Below are 22,023 nucleotides of genomic sequence, written 5' to 3'. Positions count from 1 at the left end.
AAAAAACCCGGTTGTCTCACGATATGAATACCCATACAAATTAGGACCACCACCGACATGCAATGTACTTTTCAGCTGACTAACCAAATGGACGTTCTGAGTTCAGGCAGAGAGAGAGAGCATTGGTTTCTCTCGGGGACGGAAGTCCCTCTAAAAGCATGACATGACGCTAAGCAAGATCTTCGACAAATGGTTATTCCGTAGTTACCACAGCCAGTTCGTCTTTTCTCCCTCGTATGTAAATAATAACTACAATAAACGCATAATCCCGGATGAAGAACACCCAAGTTGTTCAATTCCGATTAGATTCGAGTAAAGTAACGGATGAAATGCAACCTTTGTTTACATCCGTCGGTCATGGTTAGTAAGGTTTTGATCAACCCCAGGAAGGAAAGTGGTCGACTGGTCGAGCATTAATTAACGCTGCTTAATTGACTTAGAGCAGACAAGAGGATTTAGCGGGAGGAAAGATGTTCCACTAGAATATGGAGACAGGAAAAAGAGGCCAAACACACAGTGGCCATTTTGAAGCCAGATACACCACGATGAGAGCATAAGTGATCACCTTGAAAGTTGGAGAAACTTTAGGGAGGAGCCAAGTTTTGTCGCCCAAATTTCCTACCTCAAAGCGAGTCACAAGCATTTCAAAGATGGGAAAGCGAGAGAAAAAAAGCAAAATCAAGATGGAACATTGGAACATGGACCAGCCAGCCACCCTCGACAAGACTGAACTCTTGTGTGATTGCCTTTGGGATTAAAGCTTCTCTTTTTATCTGACCAGTTTACTTTCTATTGATCTTCACAATACCGTCTCAATTTCATTTCCTGGGAATCCTCTCAGCGAGAGAAAGATGTCACAACAAAAGAATAGCAGAGGTCCTAACGACAACTTCAAAGTTCATTGTTGTACACGTCTAAGCATATCAAGATTCGCTAGGATTGACTTTTTCATGTTCTGGGTGGTTTTGGACGTTGTCAAATGTCAATAGATTGGTTTTTTTCGGCGGAATAGAAATAAGACACAGTACTTTCTAAACGGTAATTGCTCACATTCAACTCACCTCATTGTAGAAGAAATGGATGGTGTGCTTATTCAATCTGAAGGACAGGGTCTTCAAGAATGAAATGTAATAAGCCATAACTTCTTCATCCGAGAAGTCAAACTTGTGAACGATGATAGCATTCACGTGGTTATTCGAGAGTAGGTAATCTAGAAGAGACAAGAACACGAGGGATAAGTGAACGAGTGACGTCATTGTTCCTTTTCCGGCGATGACGTCATTGACACAAAGGGGGAAAAAGGGAGAATAAATACATTTGATCTTGTTCGTAAGTCTCTCAAATATAAGCGTCAAATATACAAAGCAAGTCTCATTTATCAATAAGTATATTACTGCTCAAGCTAGCTAATAAACTTTTTTTCAAGGACAGCAAAAAGATTGGCTTTTAGAAAGATGAAGTCCGTTACGCCGGGCTATGCATGGGAATGCATTGATTTTTTTTGCAACGCTTCTTTCTCAGCACATTAATCATGGTTCACTTCTCAAGATAGGAGCGCATCTCGCTTTAGCCCATCCCAACGCATGAGTTTTGAGGGTATGAAAAAACTTGTTTAAGCCTTAGAGACTGTTCATAATTTGCATAAGATTGAGAAAAGGCTCGTTAGTTTATTTGTGGCCAAGTTATTCTTTTTCTGGATCCACCACGACTTCACTTGATGCCAATGGTTTGACATCTTGGCTTCTTTCAACTGCCTAGCCAAGGGTCATTGACAAGCAATTTGGCGCCGTGTTGAAGATGTCTTGGACATCCAGGGACAAGTGTCCTGGAGGCGAGATCCACTTCATATCTGTCAGATGGTTCCTCTTTGTCATCCTCGTCTTATACTCTATTCCTCGAGACTTCAAGAACCCAGGACTAGAATTTATGAATAATTTAGGCCTCTTGAGCGCTCCCTTCGATCTTGACATAGACATGAAAAGGCCAAGTCTTACGTGAAAGCCCGTCAACGGAATGGGGTAGAGAGGAGAAAATCAATTTTCATTGCGATTTTTGCAATCCTTTGAAAATTTAGAAATTTGAAAAGTTAACGAGAAAGGATTTGAGGGGGAATTTTGGGGTTAAGTAGATCCTTTGATTATAACAAATTTCTCTTATATGTGGATCAAATCTTTTGTCAGCGTATCGGTAAATAAGAGCCATAATTGCCTTTTCCATCAACAATATACTTTCTGGAACTGTAAGAAGAAGTTCGCAATAGGAATAATGAAACAGTGTAAATTTCCAATGTATACTAATACATCTGGCCTCTCTAATGCTTTCTCTTTGGAAGCCTCTCTTTGGACACGATCCTTTTCCTTCTTTGAAAAGTCAGTGATTCTGTCTATTGGACTCTTGAAAGAAAAAAACGGACAGGAAGGCTGGGCATGCACTCAAATTCCAAGACCATTTTGAAAGAGGGCAATAAGTCTCGTGCCCCTTTTCATAAAAACGATGAACTAAATTTGGGCTTCAGGGACCCGAGGCCCTACAAGGCCCCATAAAGTGGGCTGAGTTTATTCGCTTCTACATATACTTTATGCAAGACATTTCAAGTAATGGACCTCAGGTCATCGTTCTCTCTCCCAAAAAGACAATTGGCTTGGCAAATGGCTCTGAGTTCGGATTAATCATATTCCAATGCGACTACATCACTTTTCCATATCTTACTAGTAAGACGTGAGAACTGTATTATTCTGGTACGTTCGTGATGGAATATTCCTTTTCAATCAACGGCATTTATATTCAATCTGACATAGTTCTTACGTTTCAGCAATTCTTGAGAATACCTCATTTAGATGGGCTATCAAAGCATATCATGACGGGGACTTTCTTTATGTGTGATTCATCTATTGCTAAGGTCGAAGAATAGTAAATGATGCAATTAAGATTGAAGAAGACTACATCAGACGAGCGGTTTCTGGGGTTTGAGAAGGAAAAGAAGATCCCTCGTTTAAGAAAAACGTAATATTGGATACTCTGATCATGTGTGAGAATGTACCTTTAAAGTAGTGGTTTACACGGGTTTTACCCAAGACAATCCCCTGTTCAATGAGCATTTGTTTACATGACTTTTTTCACATTTGTAATTAACAAATACTGACACTTTTTTATGACTGGATCCGATTTATTTCAGTGGGAAAAAAATAGTGTTTATTAATAAATTTACTTCAAATCATGTAGCATAATGTGATTATAAGAGTAATCTTATAAAGAAAAAAAACAAGGCTGGCAATACTTACAAATGGAAGTCTCATTGCGGATATTTTCGAACAAGATGTTCAAAGTCTGGAGGAGTTGAACGCACACGTAGCTTCCGCATTTTTGGTTCATTATCTTCAGGAAGAACGACAACATATTCCTCTCCAAAAAGAAGCTGAAACATAAAAAAACCCAGCCGGTTTACCAAACGAGTCCTGAAATGCCTCCATCTCCAGGCCACATGCGTCACTTTATCGCTTTTTAAATCCCTCTCCAAAAGCTAACCCCGGTGTTCAACCGACATGTACCTACAAAAAGCCCAGTTGTTAAGGCCGAGATTGGAGCGAGCAAAAGCAGAGGCCACATCACGGAAGGTGTGGCTCCACTTTTCCTTGGTCCATTGGTCCTGCGGCACCGCTCTCAAGCATCAAGAGCAAAAGCACAACAATATCCAATGTTGCCTGCCTGCTGTCTACTAGATTAGTGGACATCCCAGATGGTTTAATAATGGCAAGGAGGAAAATGTACTGCAATGAGTGACATAAATCCCTTGGTCACACATGGCAAATAAAGGTTCATCAGACGGAAAGACCGTTCGTGCAGTACGCACGTTCACGCAAGGTTCAAGATTCACGGAGGATATAAAGAATTCTGGACGGAGAATGGACAACAAAATGGATGCTTGGAAGTTGGCCATATGAACTTCCTGCACGGTATCTCATCCGTATGACGAAAGTCACATTTGTCTGAGATCCTTATTATATGGCTCATGTTTGGCCAGGAAAACTGCACAGAAGCTCAATTTCGTGTTCATGGTCACCTTGCGGTCGGATTACATATGGGTTTTTCGGCTTTGGTTTGATTGAATTCTTCGAGTCACTACAGCCTGAACCAACTAACAACATGTTCTGAGCTACGTACTTCCTATTTCTTTTAAATCTTAGCATTGAAAACTCTTTGTTAATACTCTGTTTGGGCAAAATGGTTATCCATTATTTTGGTATTCGCTGTTTCATAAATACCGCCCAAATTTTGGAAATAGACCAAAAATTAAATATCATCCCATTCTTAGAAAAGATTGTAGACAAATTGAACTTAGCCTTATATACATGCCTTAATTGATCTCTCAAAATATTGCTAGGAAAAACAACAACTAGGCTTTAAATCCAGAGACCCGATTTCATGAATATTCTTAATGTATCAAAAATGTTGCCTTTGAGCTTTGAGCTGTCTCATCACTTTTAAGGGCGCAAATACCGTTAAAAATAAATCAACCTTTCGACGTTTACACAATACTGGTGAAGGTGTCCGATTGCGCAGGCTTCAATAAGTCACATTTTGAAGAACGGGCTAACCCTCTAGGGAGATAGACGCATATCTAAGCCGTTTACGTATGTTATTAGTACGTTTCTTAAGTACGCCAAGATCACTACGTCATGAGACAATCAGGGCACACAAATTACATTTGCGTTTACACCAGATAATGGTTTCCGGGATACAAAATCAAGAAATGATGCCATCCGCATAAATTGACTCAAAATAAGCCAGCTTTTATCTTGGCCTTCCCACAGGGCTAGCAATTAATGCAATGTTTGTAAAGCAAAAAGTGGATGAAAAATATTAGATCGCTCGGCATAGGTATAACGATCCGAAACAATTTCACACCTCAGAGTATTATTTCTCTTCTATAAACTCTTGCCCATCAAGTATGTCGACAAGTCCTTTTCATACCAAACAATCAATTCCAAACCATTTACAAAAAGGTCACGTAAGTCCGCACTCTTAATCGAGGCACTTGAAGTGTTCTGTGTGGTGACACTGGCAGACTTGATTAGGGACGCTTGGACAAGCAAGTAAGTGTTTGGAAATCCTTCTCAGACTCCCAAATACGATGAGAGAAAGGAAGAAAAAACTATTGAGAGTGAGTCCCAATACGGATTGATCAATGGCCTTTCCCGAACTTCTGAAAGGCCTCGTAAATGGCACCCCGACTTTGGTTGTGTGTTTAGAATGCTTGTGGCAAACTCTCTGTGGATGGAGTTGAGTTTAGGCCATTATCTCCGTTTGCTTCTCACATCGGAGGGAAGGCAAGACATGATGAGCATTCCAAGTTCCCAACTCAATAAAACTTAAGTTTTACGATCAAAACTTCCTAAGTAATCTTGAACCAGGAAAGTCAGGCATATTGCCTCTGGTTCTGTTCAAGGAAATACCAAGGACCACTTGATCCCTGGACAAGTTGATTTTCACAAGATACAGCTGGTTAGCTCATCCAAGGCTGCTTCGAGATCTCTACCTCGAAATCTGAAACTTGTCAATTACAGAGAAGTTCCTCGATGTTAACTCAATCCTGGGCGGATGTATGTTCTCTGTCTTCTGAGGAAATAGCAGTTGGCCACCGCTGATCAATAGGTACGAAACTACAAGGTGAAATCAGAGTGAAAGCCCCTCTTAAATTTGAGCTTGAATTGAAAGCAACTCTCCGATGCATGTCCAAATAATTGGGACTAACCCATGAACCATGAAATTGAGGGATGAATGAACACGTTGAATCGAACGGCTGGCAAAGTCATTCATCTCATGATGACTTATCTACATTTAAAGACCTCTTCCTATACCGTTGAATGAGGAAATGAGTCCATCGTCTGTCTCGAGAGTTCTCCGCCGCTTTCATATACAGATATACTGTAGGTGGTAGGTCTGAGACCTTCGGGGAACTGTTTCAAGGAAAGATGAATCAAACTAGGCCTTCAAATGGCACTCACTGGCATGCAAAGGAAATATGGTAATTTTCTTATCTTGCGTCAAGAGCCTTGGGAACCTCGCACTCATGGATTTGCAGGCATAATTCTACATACATCACGCTCTTGCACGCTTACTTGATGTTCCTGGTCGGGGTGTTGGTTTTTCGGCAAGACCCCGCGTTCCAGTCAATTTAACCTTCAGTCCCTGCAAGTACTCACTTGACAACTGAATTACCTTGGATTACGCACAGACGCCGGAAACTCAAATCGATCAAGAACCTCTGGAGCAACTATGTTACTTGTCAAGCATACTTGTCGAATTGATTAACAATCGAAGACCTTACAAAGCTTTTAGCATATCAGCTGCAAAAATATCGATTGTAATTCAGCTCCTTGGAATACCGAAGATGGCGGCAGATAAGGACCAGAAACAAAAGCCACCAACAGCTTGTGCCTTACTTTGTTGGGCAGGGAGTAGACCAATCTTAAAGCTAATACTTTGAAAGTTGAGGATACAAAAACCTTTCCATTATGGAAGCTTCATGCTGGCATTGTATCAAAACAACGAAGAAACAAGAAAGCTGACATTTCTATTGTTGTGATCTGCAAAAAGCTGCCGATCCACGAATCCATGGTGAGATTTTTTAATGTGGCACACAGTAGAGGAGACTAGCGCTATGGAAATTGAAACAAGGACGCCCTTTGTTTCTAGTGTTTCCAAGTTTTGAGTTTGTGGCAATACTATGAAAGACTTTTTTGACTTCTTTAAAAAACAGCAGCACTTATTTTCATTGGATTGATATTTTTCGACTTCCAACTTTTGGGTTCATCCAATCTCGAATTCCAAAATGTAGAGGAACTGCCTGAGCTCTTTGATCGTGGTAAGTTATTCAGTGATTGTGCTTAGTTCACTTCAGATATGACCTACATTTTTCGTGCCAATGCTTTGTATATTTTCAGATCTTCATTTAAATTATATATGTATGCATTTACCCATGTAAAAATATTTAGGCAGAACCAAAGGTAACACCATCAATCTGCATCTTCATTTAATTCATATTGTAATCAGGAGGATATTAATGAAATGATGACAACCACTTTCAGCAGTTTTTCTTCATTTATAACAGCTGTCTCTCATACTGTTTGAAATTTCAAAGTACTGCTCCGGTCCTTTTATGCCATGCTCCGGGTCAATATGATACCAATGAGAGGAATAAAAGTCTGAAATACCATTTTGATAACCATTTCCAACAAACTGATTTCCCAAATAGAAAGCTTTACTATTTTCAAAACCATTTGAATCATAAGAAATTATTTTCTTGCTCTTAGAGTTTACACTCATTTTACCCACCCATAATATTTTTCTTCTCTGTTGAAGACGTAATTCATTTCAAAGCTCCACCCACCAATCTTACGGCCCAGTCAATGCCTAATTTGCTCACTAGCTCATTGGGCCTTATTTGCCTCCCATTCTCTCTCTCCTCCGATCGGCCTTCTCTAAAATACGAGCCGAGACCGACCGTGGAAATATCATTATCCTGGATGGAGCCTTTCTTTTGGCTTGAGAGGTGGTGACCTTTACCTCTCCTAGTTAGGTCACATCATTCAATTCTATGCGAAGAGGCGTAGGAGACCGGTCCTGTCGATGACAAATGAAGCCAGAGGTTTTTCCAGCAGCAAGACTGGCCTTTTTGGGCCTCGAATTAGGGTGTGAGGAATAACACAATTGTTCAACATTATCCAATGATCCAAGCAAATCACAGAGGCCAAGTCATGTAACTAGATTAAGTAGGTTCTCGCTCCCAAGCAAGTTCTCTCTTCTTCCTCATCGGTTCTATTCTCCTATGACTAGTACATTCATTTATGGCCCTCCCAATAATGGATGGTCGTCAAAATGTCGTAAAGCGAGACTTGCGTTCTGATGATGGGATCAGACAGCCGTTGACGCGTATATTCTATGAAGATGTTTGCCCATTGATGAAGACATGAAGTAAAGAACTGCAGCGTATAGTCATCATTGATGCATGGTGTACTCACTCGAACACGGAGCTGTCATTTTGATCACCCCAAATTAATATTTCGGCGATGGAGCGGAGTGTCTCAACGAGAAGACTTCGATTGCCATCGGTAACGGTCTGGTTCTTCGAGAGCACAGAGTACAGATATCTGGAATGGGAGCAAGATACTGAAGTAAATGAAATGGATCATAAAACTTGAAGGAGATTGTCAGTCCGGATATTGTACGGACAGAATGTGCGTTTCCCTGGATAGCCAATTGACTAGATCTTGATGGAACGCGGACCAAATAAAATTTTAGGGGCGTCTAACTCGTCTGATAGGTCAGCCTCTCATTTCTATCCAGTTCATCAGGGGCTTTCAAAGGTGGCCTTCTCCCTCTCCTTTTGCCCCCCTCACTCAAAAATGGAACACAATTTCAAAATGCTTCAGAGAGAGGTAGGAGGAAGAGATGTCGAATCCTTCACGAAATTTCACGGATTTGGCTCGAGAGATTTTCTTTTCTTCTCACTCTACATCATTGAGGTCAAATGTGTTGGAACCCGAGCAAGAATGAAGGCCAAATTGGTTCTAAGGACAGTGAAAGAACTCGTAGAGTCCACCCAATTCTGTCACGTCCTTGGCTTGGAGGGAGTCTTCAGGGTGATTTATGGAACCTCAGGGAACTTGTCCAGCATTACGAGTAAATACAGCTTCCAAAGGCTAAGGATGACTCCCCCCCCCCAAACCGAATTTCCCTTTGTAAGCCACAAAGGAGAATCTATTAAATGTGGGAATATCCGGAAAAGTTCCTTAAGTTGCCATGACAATCACATGCCGTTAGCATATTCAATGAAATGCAGTAAAGCAAAAAAAAGCGTATATAAAGTATCTAAGGCCATGAAGTCCTCTTTTGTACACAGGTAGAAGCTTTTGGGACCAAATCGTCAAGTTAATTAACATTAATTGACCGCAAGGAGCAAACTCGTCCATTCTTCCGTCGGTAGTCTCTACATCCCCCATAAAGAAGAAACACTAAAAGAACTCGTCGATTTTCTTCTCAATTGATTAAACGAGCAACAAAAAAGGCAACAATGTCACCATGTCGGCAAATGGTTGGCTGTTTCTAACCATCCCCCAAGACAAAGGACCAAAGAGCCAATGTAAGCCGAAACGAAACTAGTCATCAGAACACTTTGGGGTTAATTCCTCGCCGTCGACAATGCAAAGACATGCAAAGTTTCTGCCAACAAAAGTTTGTAGCTTTTTATGGCCGTGAACGTCTCCGAGAACGACGATGAATGGAGAACTTGGTGTGAAACATTTATTCTCTTATCTGAGCAAATGAAATGATGAGAACATGCCTTGTTCCCATGGGTCGAGAGAGAACGATGGAACACCAATGTTTGTTCAATGATTCGAAACTTACTTTTAATGCAACCGACAGATTTCTTCTCATTGAAATGCAAGCCCTGATGAGCTTGGTCCAAAAAATAACCTCAAAACCTCAACTTTTTATGAACGATATTGAAAAAATAATTAAATCCCAATGGTGTAAGCAAAGACGAATCTGAAACCGAGTATACATATATTTATCTATATATCAGTGCTCTTAGAGGAAACAAATTACTGATAATAGAACACGGGAGTTTCCCAATGAGACAAGTGTTAAGCCGTCAAATGTGGAAAAATTTCGTTTTGATCCACTTGCCTGCAACGAAGGGTTGGCTTTCGTGGAACATTAAATACAATCGGGACATCAAACACTTAGTATCTCATAAAAATAAGACTCATATGGAACGAAAATATCGACAAGTTCAAGGAGGAGGAGGAGGAATAGAAGGAGGAAGAGGAAGAGGAAGAGAATAAAGAGGAGGGTTAAGGAGGATATGGCATGTGTGCCAACGACTTTGCTTCTAAGGTCTTTTGATAAAGCATTTCAGACAAAAGTTGAGGCCCATCATAGGGACTCTTTTGAAGGAAGTTTTTGCATTCAGCAACACCATTGCTTTGTTTGTGCTCCCAAGAATGGTTGTCTCCTTTTGTTCCATTTGAAACTTTGATCCATATCACTGCGTTGGTAAATCGATGGCCAATTATACAAACAAAGGATCCGAACTTCTTGTTCAAGTGTTGAAATCCTTCTCTATCACAGGATAGAACCTACATTAGCATGTTGGGATCGGTCATCTCCATGTTCAGCATTAGGTTACAAAATGGACAAGAGTCGTCGCCACAATCGCATTGAGTCGTGGATTGATTGGGAGCATTCATGGAATTGATTTGCTGAGCCATGGCTTGTTGCATGTAGTGTTGCTGCTGCTGTTGTTGTTGCTGGTGGTGGTGCTGTTGTTCCGCTTGGTGAAGGAGGTAATTTGCCGTAGCGTCCAATTGACTCGATTTTCGAGAGAGCTTCTTGCCACCTTTCTCTTTTTGCCTTTGAACCAAAGGATTAAGTACCATGTCCCATTTTTTCTTGGGATTTGGGCCTGATCCTGTTGGGGTATTGGGACCACTCTCACCTGCTGCTGCATCGCTAACTGACGTGGGCTGAAGGATTGGCGCCTGCTTCCCAACTTTACCCCATAGGGATCGATAGCGTTCCTTCTTAGGGTCGGCACTATTTGCTCGTGTGGCTCCCATGGCTGTGGCCAGACCATTTGGACTAAACGCATTGGTTGGATCAGGTGCAGGTGCAATAACTTGTTGCATCAACAGTTGTTTCTCTATTGGACTCCTCAGTCCCGACGGAGCCGATGAATCCCGCACTTCTTCGACGACCGCGTCGATGGATCGATGCATGTGTTTCATATCAAAATGAGCCTTGGACCCTGCGGGGGAAAGATTTCTCTGGGGACTTTCATCGCCTCCTCCACTGCCGGATGCAGTTCTACGTTTCAGTCTTTCACTTCTGCTTGAAATTGACGTGGGGGAGCCCATTCCAGCTCGACTGGGCGGGGTTGACGATCCGTTGCTCCCAGCTCTCTGCTTGCTAGATCCTGAATGATTGGCATAATTGCTGCCACTATTCGACCGGCCTAATTGACTGCCACTTGATCCCCTTATGCTACCCCCACTGTTGTGACGGGTGAGAGACTCGCCCCTTGATCCCACGTTGTTTCGAGATGACGTTCTACTCATCGAAGAAGAGGAAGAGGACCCCTGTGCTCCAGTGGGTGGAACAGGCGGATAGTCTCGTTCATCTGAACGAGATTGATGGTAACTGCTACTCTGTTTGGAGATGTTGGGGGCACGGTGCTTGTGATGATCATGCTGGTCCATGGAAATGGCTGATGGCAATTTGGATCGCCGAGAGGATCTTGACTTGTGTCTTGTGCCACCATCATTCCCGTTACTATGAGACGTCGAGATATGATGCTCGTGATGCGCTAGGCCTGCGGCAGCCATGGGCCCAGGAGTGGAGGACATTTTCAAAATGACATTCAATGGCAGGTTATAGGGTAACTCAATCGATTTTGACATGGAAAATCAGCCGCCAGCCATCGAGGAAGGGAGAGCAAGCCAAGTTTACTTTCAAGTCCTCTTTTTCTTACCCTATGTATGGTACGAAAAGGTTCTTTCGATTTTATAAAATTTCAATTTTGGAACCGCGGAGAAAGCAGTAATAGAATGGTTGAAATCTATCTTCATACACGGATGATTTCCATTGCCGAAGATTTGAAGATATGAAATTCATGAAAGAGACGCCACGTCCTTTTTGAAGAGCAAATGTCCTCCGTGATTTTTCAATTGGGAAACGACCAGCACCGCGGACACTTTATCCCCCTTTTTTGGAGACGAAGAGCGATCTCAAGCGATGACAAAAATTCAATTATGTCGCCAATGAGCTCGGCCTGAAATTTTTTTCCTCGTTGGCTTCAACCTCTTGTAGGCACGGCTTTTACTCAAGTCCCAAGAGAGATCTCACCGCTGCTCCAAGGGCCTTTGTAGAGTTCGTTGCAGCCTGAACCATAGTCAGCACTAAGTGCACCCACCACTGGACGTCTTCTCTCTTCAAGATTTTAACAAGATGACTCTTTCGCTTTTCTAGACGGCTCGGGGTCCTTCGAGGTGAACCGATGTTTGTTGACAAACCCCCGACTTTTTGACGGGTTAAAAAAAGGCTCTCGGAAGAATTCAGATCACTTTGGGCTGGCCATGATCCGGTTCTCCGAAATGGAAACGGATTTGTATTCAGCAATTTGAATGAATGGCTGGATATGCATAAAAGAAGCACTTTGACATCAATGGGAACGGAGCAAAAGAGATGTGAAGATCGTGTTGGTCAACATTTCCCGGATGAACTGGTTCGCATGCGCATAAACGATGTTTCCACCAGACCATCCAAGGACTAAGTGATGAAGGGAAACGTGAGAGACTCGTTGATAAGAGGATGCGGAAGACACTCGGGCGATGAATTGATGTCGCTCGTTCCAAAAGGTCTTCGTTAATCAGATACAGCCTTGTCCAGCACTTGAAACGATCAACGAAATGATTCAATGCAAAGCCTCGGATTTTGGACTCAAGTTATGGTTATGAACTCCCAATCACGTTTATCACAATGAGAAAACATCAGATTAATTTTGTTCAATGGGATCACTTTGTACCGATTGGTGAGAAAGAAATCTTGGATTTTTAGTCCCGTGGACCCAGAAGAGAACTGAACCAATTCATGGCTTGTCAAAATGGGTAACGCATGAGCGAGTGTGAAGTCTATTTTTCATGCAACGTTCCACACAGCTGTCCAGGGTCAAGGGTGCATTCATTAATTCCAAAGTGTGAGTGCGTTTCTTGGAGTAGCTGTCATCCACAAATGGTGAGTGGTCCTCTTGAGATGAACATTAACGCCACCGAAGCAATGCAGGCGGTCTTCATTTACGGGGCAAGTGTTTTCACCTCACCCAATTAAGCGCCTTTGATTGAAGGCTAATGGCTGACTGACCTGACTTGGTCCACTGGATGCGTTCATTCGCTTTCCCGTCCAATACAAGTTACTCGCTTGGAAGAATTACCCCCCTCACGAACTTCGAGCGAATCAAGCGATGCTTTTTCCGAGTCTTGGCAAGGTAACCAGGTGGTGATTTGCCAGCTTTGGTTTCGAGAGACCAACTGACTGACTACCGGTTAGTTTGGGTCTGAACGGATTTTTTATGGATTGTTCAGCCTCCCCCAAGAGGCCAAGTGAGTTATCAAAGTGGTCCAACCACCACAACGTACATGGAACTAGAAGAGAATGAGTCCGACTCTCCTTCTTTTTCTTCTCAAGGCCCGGAAGATGAGTTGCGTGCAGCTGAGTTCCATTGAATGAGGGACCGCAGAAAGTCCACCAACCGGCGTTTGTAAGGAGGAAGGAGGAACAAGCATTCACTCCGAGGAGGTCCGACACACAATTTTCTCCCGAGGTCCCTTGATGGCCGTGAAAAAAAGAACAAGACGAAGAAGAGCAAGAGGAATAACAGGAGCAGGAGTAGGAGGAAGGAGCAGACGAAGAAGACCCAAGGCAATAACTAAAAAAGGCATATTTCTTGAAATGCTTCTCTAACGGAAGAAGAAAAGACCCATACAAAGGTGTATACGTAAGCCTCCCCTACTCTGGAATGAAATGACTCATATCTCGAGGGACTCGCATTTAATTTATGCACACAGAGTATTCAGCCTCTGCGAGATTAGCCTTCCAAGAAATAAAAAAAATGTTGTAAATATCATGCACGTCTCTTCAACTAAACTCTGATGAAGGTTAACGCATCCTAACAATAAATTCGATATCGCGAAAAGGGCGCATCTGGGAACTTTTCGGGCCTTCAACTTATGTGGATTAAAAGAAAACTTTACTCGATTTCCATTCAACAATGGAACATCATGGGGCTCGTAAACTGAATTGAAGAAAATTCATATTTTTGTATTTTTTTGGCTTTTCTAACCGCCACAGGGAATGTAATCCCCAGTACTATTGAAATGAAAGGGTATGATTCGTCTATTCATTTCCTTTCAATTTTTCTATGATATTTGGTCTAGCAACGAATTTGCGTTGGCAGACCGAGCTAGTCCTTGAATGTAGGGTTGATCTGGAATGCTATCTAAAAATTTGTCCAAGTCTGACTTGAAAGATGCAACCGGATCAACAAGGCCTACGTATTCCCTACGAATATTAGAGGGAAGCAAATTAAACAATGAAGGAGCCCGAGATAGAAGAGATGTGGACTTCATTGTTCGAACTAGCCTGGATTCTCGAGGACTTGAAGGTACTCTCAAAACGCACATATCCAATTGAGAACCTTACCTTAGATCCCAATGTCATGAAGTCAATTCAACTAAAGGCCATGATCTTCTTTATCAAAGGCCTTTTATTAGCAATGGTAAGCTTTATGATCACGACTTTCCAATGAAGAGGGAGGAGACGTGGTGCAGTGGTTAGCGCTGTTTTCTTATACGAGAGAGGTCCCTGGTTCGAATCTCCTCCCCGACCTTTCTCAAGGAAACTTTTAGACGCTAACCCTGCCCACAGACGGAGAACCAAACTGATACGGACACGACACTGCCTATCGGAAAAAGTATAAGGACGATGTGATGGCCAGCTTCGCTAGCCGGGCGACGCTCATCCCTCCGACCCTAGCACCCAAATACAAAAAAAAAATACTGAAAAGCAATGATAGATATGACTTCCTCAAATCATAAGTAAAGTATAAGTGATATGTAATCTTCATGACCAATAGGCTCCAATGCTAGTGCAACACAAATGCAATGAGCTGTCCCATCTTCTCTCGAAATCTCAAATTTCCACCCCAAGTGCACGATCAGTCTCGGCATGAATTTGGGGGGTTCCCTTGCTTCTTTTTCATGCCCTTTAAGATGCAGTGCAAGAGGCATCAAAAGAATGAAGGATCTTTAATACTTATATCAGCCTTTATAATCTTGTTTCCCCATGGCTTTATAACGTAATAATACGAGCATGTGAGAAAGACGCTCTCATCTTGTTGGCACTGGTAGACAATACGACTTAATGTTATCACTTGGCAAATTTCGCTCGTCCACAAATCAAAGCTCAGTTTTGTATCCCAAAGAAGCCACTATTTCAACCGGAATAAACGGACGGATCTTCTCTTGATTCCAATATTCTATTAGGGTCATGACACCGAACAAAAACAGTTGAATTTTCTACAAGCAACTTAAAAAACTTCAACGTAGCGTATAATTTGCCAAACCAGGGGCGATATTATTTGTTGCTGTACAGTTGACGTTGGCTCTTGTTTTGGAAAAAAGTGCAACATTAAACAAGTTTGCATGAATGATTGAAAGTTTTCATGAAATAACAAGCATTCTTTTTTGTACTCAGTACTTAATCTTGGTAAAAAATGTAAGTATCGAGGAAACGTGAGGGTATTGCAGCTTTCTTTGGCATTTCAACGGTCGTGGCGAAAATCCCACCTCAAGTAATGCCATTTTTCACAAGCTCCTTTGACTGGTTGGGTGGTTCAAAGATTAAGCATTTACCCGATATTAGAAGGACTCTCCAAGGATTCTTGGCAAGCCAGGTGAATTTGGCAGCCAGGATTGGGTCTAAATTGTAGTCTTTTGGCACCACCATTCCACGGTTCCAAATGGCATCAACTGAATTGAAAGTCAATCCGTTCCGCCGATGGTGGCTACTTGCAAAAGCAGTGGGGACAATAATGCACAAAGAAGCCAATTTCTTGAATTTGCAAACCATTAACTTGGATAAACACGAAGCTTGACTTCGTTTCTGGGTTTCCATTCACACCGTTTAGATATTTATGATTCTACCCTAAGGGCAAACGTAAGAAAGATTTAAAAAAGTCCCCCATTGATAAATATGTGCTAACCAAAGAGCTTTTTTAATTCTTAACCGATCCACTCAGGAATCAACAAAATATTGTATACGTTTATGCTTGTAGGGCGAAATCATTGGTCTAAATTGGGCGAAGGTTGTGGTTGGCATTGATCCAAAACGGTTCCTTTCGGTGCATGATATGCAATTTCAGGGCTCCTTCAAGTACGTACGACGTACGTGTATGTACTATTAGCACTTCCCACGAAATTCCGTCGATATTCTCTAAGGATATTGACGAGTAAAAGCACTGCATACATTAAGGGTACATATCACGATGTGGTGCTGTGTGAAAGGGGTACGTTTTGTTGGATCATGTTAGGAAAAGGGAAAGGCACCGAAATGTCGGATCTTGTCAGGGCAATCAAACGAACTCCAATTTCGTCCATTGAAAGGCATGTGCGGAATTTGCGAAGCAAGAAGTGAGTGCGTTATGGAGTGAAGCGATTCTGGTAGGCCAACCATCTTCAATAAATGCATCTCGCCTTTGGAAAGCTAATGAGAACTCAAGGAGATGAAACCTTGAACAAGAGCCACGGATAACGGGCTCTTTGATATTCAGATTGGTGAAGAAGGATTTTGGTTTTGAATATTTTCTGATCGAAATTTCTAGGTGGGGGGGGGATGATTTTACTGTCATGATTTTATTTACGATCTTGGTCAGTAAAGCTGTGTATAGCAGTATGAGAAAAGATAATTATCCTACAAGAAGGATATGTAATTGCAAGTCATTCAAGGCGTCAAATATTCGTTGTTGTTTAGAAATACCCGATCTGACTTCAATATTTCTCGGGTTCAAATTGCTAAAGCACCCTACTTCCTCCTCTTATCATTACTTGCTCCAGAATATCGCTCCGTCTTCTTTGGATCACTCCTTTGATTGGCCACATTTCAATACAATCACACAACTAGGAAGTCGTACCAAGTGGCTATAGTACACTCAAGAAAAGTCGTGTTCAAGACTATAGTTGATCATTATTGATTGGATCATCCAAGATATGATCAAACATTACATTAGCTCCTTCCACCCCGATTGGTTGACTGTTCATTCATGAACTATGTACGTACAGGGTGTTCAAAAAAGGGGATAATCTATCAAGATAGGTAGACTAACCGCTGCTGTTGGTTTTCACTTTCAAACAGTCGTGCTTCTTGTGATGTCTGGAACTTTTGGCTCGGCGCAATTCAATAAACAAGGTTTTAAGATTGAAATTGCTCAAGGGTAGTCTGGTGCTTTTCATTATAAAATAAAGCTTGGTTTGACGCAGAAACAGATAATGGGGCTAAAAAATGTTCTGCTTACTGAAATGTCTAAAAGGAGCCAATGCGAACAAAGAGGATCAGAAACCAAAACAGAAGCGGTGGGTGATATTCCCAAAGTACCGTCTATTCCTTTACACGTGGTTGAAACTTCTATTCGATCAAAGTTTTCGGCAAATGATTGGCAAATCAATTGGCTTTGAAACTCAAAGTTGCACATTCTTGCCAATAATCTACAAAGTCAGGTGGAATCTGAAGGCTTTTTCCTCCTATGCAAACTGTATGAGGAAAACGAAACACCCTGTAGGACCTTTTGAGGTCGATGGGGAAGCCATGGGTACAGTGGAGGTTATGGCAAATAGGATTGGAGCTCTGTACTCTAGTTTGTTTTCAACTCCACCGAGCTTAAAAGCGACAGACCATTGCTCTAATGATGAGTCTCCTGAGATTGGTGATGCTATACAAAATGAGCAATTAGATGATCTAGTAGTCACAGATCAAGATGCCTTAGAGGCCATCAGGAACTTGAGGCTTTCGAGTTTTCTGAGCTCTGATGGTGTGGTATCTCAGTTTCTAATGAGATGCTCACAGGTTTCTGCTTCTATTTTCTCATGCTTGATACGTTGAATCTTGGATTAGGGCAAGTTTTCATATTGTTCCAATCTTTAAAGGAGGAGATAAGTCGCTCCCCAGTAACTACAGGCCTATTTTTTACACTTTAAATTGTGCGATGGTGTTTTAAAAAAATCATGAAGTCCCTCCTCCTAATCAGATTCTGGATCAGCAAAAGCTTATTTTCACCCAAAAATTACTAAGGTCTTTGGGAAGATCATGAAGTTCAAAGTTGTAGAATTTATTGAATACCATGAAGTCATTTATCCTAGTCAGCACTGGTTTCGAGCGCATTTTAGCACGGATACCCAACTGATTGAACATATAGAGCAGGTCATTGAGGGACTGGAAAGACACGAGTCACTTGATGTTGTCTATCTTGATTTTGCCAAGGCCTTTGATAAAGTAGATCATGGCCTTTTAATTAAGAAGGCTTCATAACGTTGGGATTCAAGGGAAGATTTTCAATTGGTTGAGAAATTTCATTCGTGGTAGGAAGCAATTGTTTGAGGGACCCCATAGTGACATAACTGATGTCATGTTGGGTGTTCCACGGGGATCTATAGTACTGTAGGTCCTCTCCTTTTCATAACATTCATTGCTCCACTTCAAAAGCTTAGTAGTAATACTCCGTGGAGCAAACTGAGAGACCAATAGATCCCCCAAGTGGTCACCTCGGCCGGCTCCTTGGAATGTCTTGCAGCGCCATCTTCGTCCCAGCTGATAAAGAAGAACCACGTGGGCAACCCCTTCTATGCCTAATACTACTTGTGCCGCGTTCTTTACTCTGAATGTTGTGATCTTGCCTTGGTCCTCCCTAGTCCTCCCATAGTTTGTAAGTTCGTTTCGACTCATTATATCACCTTTACTCACCACCCTATTTAAATTCTTTTTCATCCAGTTACCAGCAAAGCTCACCCAATAAACCATTAGGTCTATGCAATTGGCGTGTCTGATTTGAGGGTCTTCGCTGCGTGAAGCCGCCTACCCAACCGTGCCTTGCTGTAGGCCGAAGTTTGGTAGCCGGAAAGGCCCCTAATCCCGAGGAGCGCTTGGATCCCCAGGACAGTAATGTCAGTATCTCTTCCCATACTGACGATAAGAAGTTAGTTTCTGCTAGGAATTGCCAAGATTCGAGTAGCTTGGCAAAAGACATGGATCAGATCTACTCTTGGGTCACCTTAAGTAATATGGCCTTGAACGGAAGGAAATTCCGCTCGAACAGGTTCAAAGATGTTTCACCACGAACATTGAAGGCATGAGAGAGCTATCGTATTGGGAGAGGCTAGAAAGGTTGGGACCTTACAGTCTGCAGAGAACTGTGCGTCTTCAAATGCATCCATGAGCTTTGTCCCAACCCAGGATTTGGGTCAATTCTGATGGCCGTAGACGCTTAACATGGGTTTTGAAGCACCTTCGAGCCCTCGTGGATCCAGGCCAGTTACAACAATGAAATCCACCTCTCTTCTTTCTCGGGCTCCTTTATTGTACAAATATTCTTAGAGAGTATGTACGAGTTAGATCCAATAACATCTTTTAAGTTAGACAAAAAGGGGAAACATCATTTGTCGAGAAAGTTCTTGATTCAAATTTTGGACTATTTCTCGGAATTTCTCGTCCTCACTTTCCCCTAACAAAACTCTGCCCATGGTTGAAAGGTAAGGGCAGATTTATCTTTTTTTTTAAAAGGCGGCCATTTCGCGTATTAATTACTCTCTCCTGGATCTTCATGACCATTGGGTATTTTTTGAGTTCTTCACATGGCTTGTTGTCCCTTTTCTTTTGAAGCGCCTGGTACAGTACATGAGAGTTCTCGAATTGTAGGGAAGGCAAATCATGTGCCTTAGACTCTTGTCATCTTTCTGATGCTCAAGTAGTATCTATATAAACAATGAGCAATGCTTTAGTACTATCCGACGGTCCAAAGCATCAAAAATGTTCGTCCATGAAGAGGGCGTGAGTCATTAGGTTGCTAATTCATAACCAGGGCCATTCCATGTTGGGAGTACTTTCCTAAGGTATAACTACCGAGACTATCGACGATGAACAAAGAATGGCAATCCTCTTCAAACTTGAAAAAGATCATTCGAGCGAACGAAGACTCACAAAAAAACTCACTGAAGCGAAGTGGACAGTATCAGAAAATATCTGATCAAAGAGCTTCGTATTTGTTAACATCAATCATACATTTCTACTTGCTCCACCTCACAAATGTGGCCACAAGGACGTTCCGCCAAAGCCGAGAAAATTGTGGGAACAAATCCGGCAGTAACTGAATCTGAATGCAAAGCTAATCCGCAAACCCAAAATAGGGTGAATGCATTTTTCCTTTGAGGCAAACCGAAACTCTATTAATGCCTCCATTTCAATTGATTGCAATCCTACACTTGCAACTGAAGCTTTAAAACGGGCTGAAAATCAAATGCTTGATTTTAAAAAAATGCTATCAGGTGGATTGTTCTTTTTCACAGGGTCATTTGGGCTGTACAAGTGACGCCCTACTTTTTAGATGGAAATAATCAGACTCACCTATTTCAATATGACCTCATTTTAACATGATACAAAGCCTGACTCATCATGAAGGCTGTTCAAAACATGCAAATGCATATCGTTTTTTTAATAATTATTTTCATCTCTCTCCATAATTATAGGTTTCCGCATTTTTCCGCCATTTTGGCTAAACAATATGTTTTTAAATTTATTTTTCCGGCATTTCTTTCAAAAACAAGAATGCTGAAAAGAATTATAAACAATTTGTTCACTTTTACATATTTCAAAAATTTTGCTGCTGGAAGAAAACATTTTCTATTCAAACGGCTTGATTTTCGTTTTGGTTTTTGCAAGCCATCCAATCATCTCTTCAAGGTTACTTCTCTTCAGCTGTAAAAGATAAACTGGTGCTGCAAATACATTGCCTTTTTCCGATCTATGACCAAAGGATTAAGTAAAAAGGAAATTACTTGTTGGCTTAACATGGTTGATGCCTTACTGAATGAAGTATTTATACTTTAATATGTTCTGTGGTAAAATCTCACCATTACACGAGCTGTTAATCTTCAAAGCACGTATTTAGGGTTTCTTTGGCGACCTTAAATTATTTAGCTTTGACAGCCTGACAAACTTTAGCTTAGAAATGAAACCTGCTATACCCATTTAGTAGAGTAGGGTGATTACAGAGAAATTTTGTTTAACCTTTTTCAATATCCTTTTGCATTTTTGCTCACCGTTATTTTTTTTTTCATCATTTGGGTTTAAATTCTGTTACAAAAAGTAAATAGAGTTAAAATAAAGCTAAAATATCTGCATTGTTTGCATTTTGGTGAATTTGAATTGCAATATTTGGACCGCCCAGCTCATCATAATAGATTCACAAGAGCTTGTTTTGCATTTGTTTAGGCTCTTGGATTGTTCCGTGGTACAAAGTGAATATTCTAAGTGGCCTTACCGGTCAAGGTTCGTTTCGATTTAGATTTTTGGTTAGTCACCCGGTGTTATATCGTCTATTTTAGACTCATCAGTCTTTAGGGACCTAAATCTTGGCTGTTTCCTCCGGCTGAACATATTACAAATTCCAAAAAGCCAGAAAGCCATGGGAAGGAAACTTTGGATCCTTATATTGGAACGTCTTGTAACTGGATTTGATCCGAATGCAGTTCAGCTGTGTATTTTGAGCTTAAATTGGCCTTTCACACAAATACGATTCCTTTTCATCCAGATCTTGAAGCAGTTCCATTTATTAGAGGTATGACTAAGCTTTGTATATAATGCCGAGATGCTTGAAATCAAAAGTAGCAGGCTCGCAAGTATAACTTAATACGAAGGCGGGTAGTTTTCAAATTTTGGGGTTTTTAATCTTCGAATTGATTCATTTTAGAGTGGGCTAAGGCTAACTTTATTAAATTTTTAGTCAGTTTTCTCACTTTGGTCAGATATGAAGAAATTAGAAAAATATAATAGTTTCAAAATTGAAGAGACACAACTAAGCCGCAGAAAACTTGGCACAAAATGAAAAATGAACCTCAAATTGACTTGTCAGGACTTAGCATTGTGAGCATTTATCTTTTATCAACGAGCTGACTTCTATGACCAAACTCAAGTTTTGACTGTTGGTAACCGGATATAAATAAAGTTCACATTCTTTTTTGCTAAGCAATGTTCAAAATCCAGACCTTTTTAACGTTCAGCAAATGGAAAGGCTTCATCCACAACAATCCATCTGATGAAAATAAACCTTAAACCATTGACTAGGACAATCCTGTTTCAGCTAAGAATGATTTGTTATCTTGGTTGCAATTACCAAAATTTGTTTCCACAAGACTCAGTCAA

At 41.3% G+C, this 22,023-nt stretch overlaps 1 protein-coding gene across 2 annotated transcripts in view; it reads right to left on the bottom strand.

Annotated features, from left to right (window-relative positions):
* The window catches only part of LOC131887226 (protein CLEC16A homolog), a 63,080-nt gene that overhangs the window by 40,060 nt on the left and 997 nt on the right, over nt 1-22,023 (bottom strand). For both annotated transcript variants that reach the window (XM_059235791.1, XM_059235784.1), the window contains exons 2-4: nt 8,022-8,150; nt 3,282-3,415; nt 1,062-1,210 (exon numbers count right to left, since the gene is read on the bottom strand). In XM_059235791.1, the coding sequence (XP_059091774.1) occupies nt 1,062-1,210; nt 3,282-3,415; nt 8,022-8,150 (412 nt within the window). The remainder of the gene's footprint in view (nt 1-1,061; nt 1,211-3,281; nt 3,416-8,021; nt 8,151-22,023) is intronic.

Source organism: Tigriopus californicus, chromosome 1 (genome assembly GCF_007210705.1).
Source record: "Tigriopus californicus strain San Diego chromosome 1, Tcal_SD_v2.1, whole genome shotgun sequence".
Taxonomy (NCBI): Eukaryota; Metazoa; Arthropoda; class Copepoda; order Harpacticoida; family Harpacticidae; genus Tigriopus; species Tigriopus californicus.
Note: the sequence above shows the minus strand (reverse complement) of the source record. Positions and strands in the feature narration are given on the sequence as shown.